Raw genomic sequence first — 5,160 nt, forward strand, 5'->3', positions numbered from 1 at the left:
GCACTGTCGGGAACCAGAAGCACAAACATTTCGCTACACTCGCATTAACATCTGCTAACCATGTGTATGTGAGAAATAAAATGTGATTTGATTTCAACATGTGTGCCAATTAAAGATCTTGACTAATCAGATGCAAGGCCAAATTAGCGCATAATCCAGCCCAGGTGTGCAGCCTGGTTGTTTGATAAAAGCTACCTCAGTTTCATCAATTGTAGCATAGCAGAGGCACGCTGTCCTCTAACCTACAGAGTCACATTAGTTGTTGGCATGGGACTCATGATGGCAAACATGCTCAGGTTATTGTTCAAGCAACTGGTTTGGTTTTTACTTGTGAAAAACTTCTTAATCTCTCCTGCTTTGTCAAATACTTATAGCACTGACACATGGCAACAACTTCCAAGGCGAACACCGCAATTTGACAATCGTCCACGCTTTAAACAGCCTCCACTCCAACAAACAGTTTCAAGGCCAGTTCGAGTAGAAACTGTCGCTGTGACGTGCCAGTCAGACTCCATGGAGATAGTCGTGAAGGCTGATCTGTTTAAACTCGGTAATCTAATCGACGTGGATGACCTGCGACTTGGAGTTGAACAGTACCAAGACCAAGAGCCGTGTAGGGCTACAGCTTCAGCAGCCGGAGATGAGTACAGAATATTTGCAGCACTTTCGGACTGTGGAACCAAGTACATGGTAATATATATATTTTTAAAATCAGTAGTTGACTTCTTGAAACAACCTTCTCTTAAATGCTGCTTTGTGACTCCACAGCTGAACGAAGACTCATTGATCTACGCAAACCTCCTCAGATATACACCCAGAACCACACCAGATGGCGTTATTCGAATGGCTGGTGCTGTAATCCCAATTGAGTGTCATTATGAAAGGTGAGTTTAGGCTATACTGTTGTATGACGGTCATAGGAATCCTGCGTTGACCTATTGGTGTATTTACCGGTCTGTACTTTCTGTTTCAGGAAGTACAGTTTGGACAGCTCTTCTCTCCAGCCGACCTGGATCCCTTTCACCGCCACAGTGTCTGCTGAAGACACCCTGCAGTTCTCATTGACGCTTATGACAAGTGGGTATATAAATCCTGGGCTGCATTTCGCAGGGTCCAATTTTGTTGACCATTCAGATAATAAATCAAAAGGATACAATGGCGCTCTCCCAGAAGCTTGGTAAAACCCGTGAATTGAATGTTAAGATATCAAATGTATTTATATAGCCCTTCTTACATCAGCTGATATGTCAAAGTGCTGTACAGAAACCCAGCCTAAAACTGCAAGCAATGTAGGTGTAGAAGCACGGTGGCTAGGAAACTCCCTAGAAAGGCTCTGAGGGGTGGCCAGTCCTCTTCTAGCTGTGCCGGGTGGAGATCATAACAGAACATGGCAACGATGTTCAAATAATAATCACAGAAGTTGTCGAGGGTGCAACAGGTCAGCACCTCAGGAGTAAATGTCAGTTGGCTTTTCATAGCCGATCATTGAGAGTATCTCTACCGCTCCTGCTGTCTCTAGAGTTGAAAACGGCAGGTCTGGAACAGGTAGCACGTCCGGTGAACAGGTCAGGGTTCCATAGCCGCAGTACTATGTAGCACAAATGCCCCTCTGACATGCAAAATACGGAATGACATCAGACAACTGTTATTGGGGACACTTCTGTCTGCAACGTTATACAGTTTGCCTCCTAAACATGGCCCTCATTTTAATCCATTATTAGATGCTCACTAGTTGAGCGCCTATTGACAATATGTTCTGGCCGGGGTAGTTTTAATAGCGACTCCCGTTCGTAACTTTAAAACTAATCGGTTGCAGTACGGTCTTTCTTTACTGCCATTTCCTTTCCAGGTGACTGGCTCTATGAGCGGGGTTCTGGAGTCTACTTCCTGGGTGATCTCATCAACATTGAGGCGTCTGTCAGGGTTGCTCACCACACCACCAGGCTCAGGGTCTTTGTTAGCAGCTGCGTGGCCACACTGGACCCTGATAGCAACTCTGTCCCCAGATATGTCTTCATTGAGAGTGATGGGTAAGCAGGGGGGGATGGCTTAGAACGACTATTATCCGGCTGGCCCGTAGAGAACGATGGAATATGCCATTTGAGGACTTCCACCATTTTTAAAGTAGTCAACTGGTTTCTTTGAGACTTCTCAATTGGTTACTAAGGAAGATGCCCCAATATGTATTTTAATATTATCTCCCTCCAGGTGCTTGATGGATTCCCAGCTGCCTGGTTCCCGCTCTGGTTTCATGCGTAGAACCCAGGACAACAAGCTCGGGTTCCACATTGATGCCTTTAGGTTCCACCAGGGGGACAGGGCAGAGGTGAGGGCGGTATTTAATAAAAACAATGTTGTAGAGGCCATTATGGGTTAAATTATTCTACAGTAACATAATTTACAGACATTATGTAGGCTACTGTGATTCTACATCTTTGTTTTGCTTATCCTGTTTTTCACAGCTGTACATCACTTGCCACCTTATGGCAGTCCCTGTCATGGACCATGCAGAGCCTAGCAACAAGGCATGCTCCTTCATTGATGGCAGGTGGGATAAGTCACATTTCCTTAGCTACTGTTACTGGGCTGTGAGCTATTCACTGGAATAACCATAGCTTTTTAAAAAAGTGATGTGTTCTTGGTCCATGAGTAGATCTTTCATACATTTCAGATGGAGGTCTGCTGATGAGAATGATTTGCTATGTGGCCGTTGTCCAAGCCTGAGTAGACAGAAGGGTGTTGTTCAAGCTCCAGCACAACGTCCCCTCAGTCCAAAACTAGGTGGTAGCCAACTTGAACCTCGTGTCTACCTCAACAAATCCTCAGCCTCTGGTGACAATTGGAGTATTGGGATGAAGGCCAAGAAAGGTGTATTTGACATCTTAATCCCTCTATTCCATCACCACCTTCTCAAAACACATTTCAGGGGCGGGACCTTCCCCCAATTTCCATCTCAACCATATTTGAGAACTGAGTGTCTTGACTGCAAATGTATGTGTTTAATTAATGTGTTGTCATTTTAGTATGGGACCAGGATACTACTTTGGGCCCCATGATGGTCCTCCCAAGTAAACAGAAGAGCACACCTCTATCTCCACGGACGAGTGGAGGTATCGATATACCTGGCTTCCCTGCCTCAACAGGGGACAGGAAGCCCGTATCACCTGGCAGTCGTTGGCGTGGCATGGACTTCAAGAGAGGTAATTTGACTCTGACATGGCATAATCTTATTCCTTATGTAGGTGCACTACCTTTGAACAGGTAGTCTTGAGAACCCAACCCTAGGCAACAGCAGTAACTAGGGTCTGGTTTCAATGACTGACTCGTTTGGCAACTTCTCCCAACAAATCACGAGGCAGAACGTCATGATTTGAAACCACAATTTTCAGGGAATACCTTTGCAGTGGTTTTAGTGAAGGTAGTTGAGGCAAACTAGCCACTTGCATAATGCACTCATTAAAAATAACTGATCTCAATCTTGCTAGATATTTTGTATGTATTCAAGCGGATAAGGTAGTGACATAGGCAGACTTAGTTCCTCTATGCCAAACTCTCATTCTAGTACGTACAGAAGTGTAAAGCCAGTTTTTTTTAAATGTGTGGGAGGCAACCAGGATGTCTAGACTATTGCCCAGACCATGATGCACTGGTCAAAAGTAGTACACTCTATAGGTCATCATTTCAGACACCTGTCTTTTCGTATCCCTATAGGCTAGCAATTCTGCCAACACTGGCTGTGTTAATCTGTTACATTTAATTCCAGGACCTTATTTTGCCCAATCCCAAAATGAGGCTAGTCCCTTGGGCCCAAGGGTCGGACCCAACAACAAGCACGGTCTCGTTAGCTCTGCAACATATGATGGCTTCATCAGGCAGAAAGAACTAATCGCCCAACGAGGTAATGACAGTACGTTACTGTTTTGAATGTATGATAATTGCATGTAGGCTCTGTGCTAAATCGTCTGTTCTCAGAGCTGGAGGCCACTCCAGACCCTGAGATGATTCCTACACCTGAGCCCATTGGAGACCTTGAGGTTACCACAGAGAAAGAGGGTCTGGGTGAAGAGGAGGATCAGTATGAGATTGGAACCTATTGAAAGGGTATGTATGGGATGATGGTACTGCTATTATAGAGGGAAATAACCTGCACATGGCAAGCAGGTTAGCACTTATTGGGATGGCTCCACAGAATATTCACTAGCTGGCACAGCCACAAGGTAATAAAATATGATTTTTAAACATTAACCTCACTGCCAACCCTAATGTCTAACATTCAATTAAAAGCATACATTGTTACAATGTAGCCAATTTTGACTTTCCATCTGGCACATCGAGTGGAAATCGCTCAGTTCTGCCTCCAGGACAATACAGTCCCAATAAATGTCAACCTGCACATGGCAATTGCCAGTATCACTTTTAAATATCTGCTTTTGATGTGGTTTCATAAAGAAGGGATATGTTCCCAGTCACTATCCAATTTCTAGAATTGGAAGGCGTTGTTGTGGTGGCCCATAATAGACTTGCTCCAAGCAGCAGCACACTCCAACTCACTGAGGTTGGTGCCGGTCCTGATGTCCCAGCACACAAGGAGGATGACCCTACAACAAAGTGACATAAGCACCACATCTGCTCCTGGCGAACTCAACCAGTGAAGGGACTACCACAACACTGAGACGATATCTCAAGAGATGCCTGTTAATCTCTTTGAAAAATAAATGATTTAATGCTACTTTGACTGACTTTCTGTCTTCACCATTATGCACTACATACTAGAGTAATCTGAAATATTGCCTTCATTTGTTAAAGTGAGGGCCTGTTGCTGCCAACGGACATTTCCTAGCTTAGTCTTTGGTCTGTATTGGTGTTTGCGTAGCCAGACATCACATCCTGGATTAATGTGACTCTGTCCCGAGGTTCCTGATTGAGCATGTAAGCTACAGGGCATTCTGAGACATTGGGCTTGCTATGAAGGGTCTGAGGAATGGGTGGACTGCACAAGAGGTTGGTGTCCCCTTAATTGGGGAGACCGGGCTTGTGGTAACTGCAGTGGAATGGTATCAAACCCATGGTTTCCAAGTGTTTGCCATTCGTGCCGTTCCTCCCTCAACCTCCACTGGCGGACTGGAACCAGGAATCGGCACTGGCATTTCTAACTGGTCC

At 45.0% G+C, this 5,160-nt stretch overlaps 1 protein-coding gene across 2 annotated transcripts; it reads left to right on the plus strand.

The window, feature by feature from the left end:
- Positions 1–203: 203 nt before the first annotated feature.
- On the plus strand, positions 204–4,729 carry LOC118400271 (zona pellucida sperm-binding protein 3-like). Of its 2 annotated transcripts, none has more exons than XM_035796951.2 (11): positions 204–690; positions 769–884; positions 974–1,077; positions 1,850–2,030; positions 2,209–2,326; positions 2,463–2,548; positions 2,672–2,868; positions 3,024–3,200; positions 3,764–3,898; positions 3,973–4,101; positions 4,467–4,729. In XM_035796951.2, the coding sequence occupies exons 1-10, from the start codon at positions 268–270 to the stop codon at positions 4,095–4,097; spliced, it is 1,662 nt and encodes a 553-aa protein (XP_035652844.2). In that variant the 5' UTR covers positions 204–267; the 3' UTR covers positions 4,098–4,101; positions 4,467–4,729. The 2 variants fall into 2 exon arrangements, with proteins under 2 accessions (XP_035652844.2, XP_052329453.1); XM_052473493.1 differs by having other exon boundaries at positions 3,991–4,101.
- The last annotated feature ends 431 nt before the right edge of the window (positions 4,730–5,160 follow it).

This window comes from Oncorhynchus keta, chromosome 21 (assembly GCF_023373465.1).
Source record: "Oncorhynchus keta strain PuntledgeMale-10-30-2019 chromosome 21, Oket_V2, whole genome shotgun sequence".
NCBI lineage: Eukaryota > Metazoa > Chordata > Actinopteri > Salmoniformes > Salmonidae > Oncorhynchus > Oncorhynchus keta.

Excerpts from the sequence above, each read along its gene's own strand:
- LOC118400271 (XM_035796951.2), top strand. The coding sequence starts at position 268 with ATGGGACTCATGATGGCAAACATGCTCAGGTTATTGTTCAAGCAACTG. Across the intron at positions 1,078-1,849 it reads CTCATTGACGCTTATGACAA|GTGACTGGCTCTATGAGCGG; the intron begins GTGGGTATATAA and ends TTTCCTTTCCAG. Across the intron at positions 2,031-2,208 it reads GTCTTCATTGAGAGTGATGG|GTGCTTGATGGATTCCCAGC; the intron begins GTAAGCAGGGGG and ends ATCTCCCTCCAG.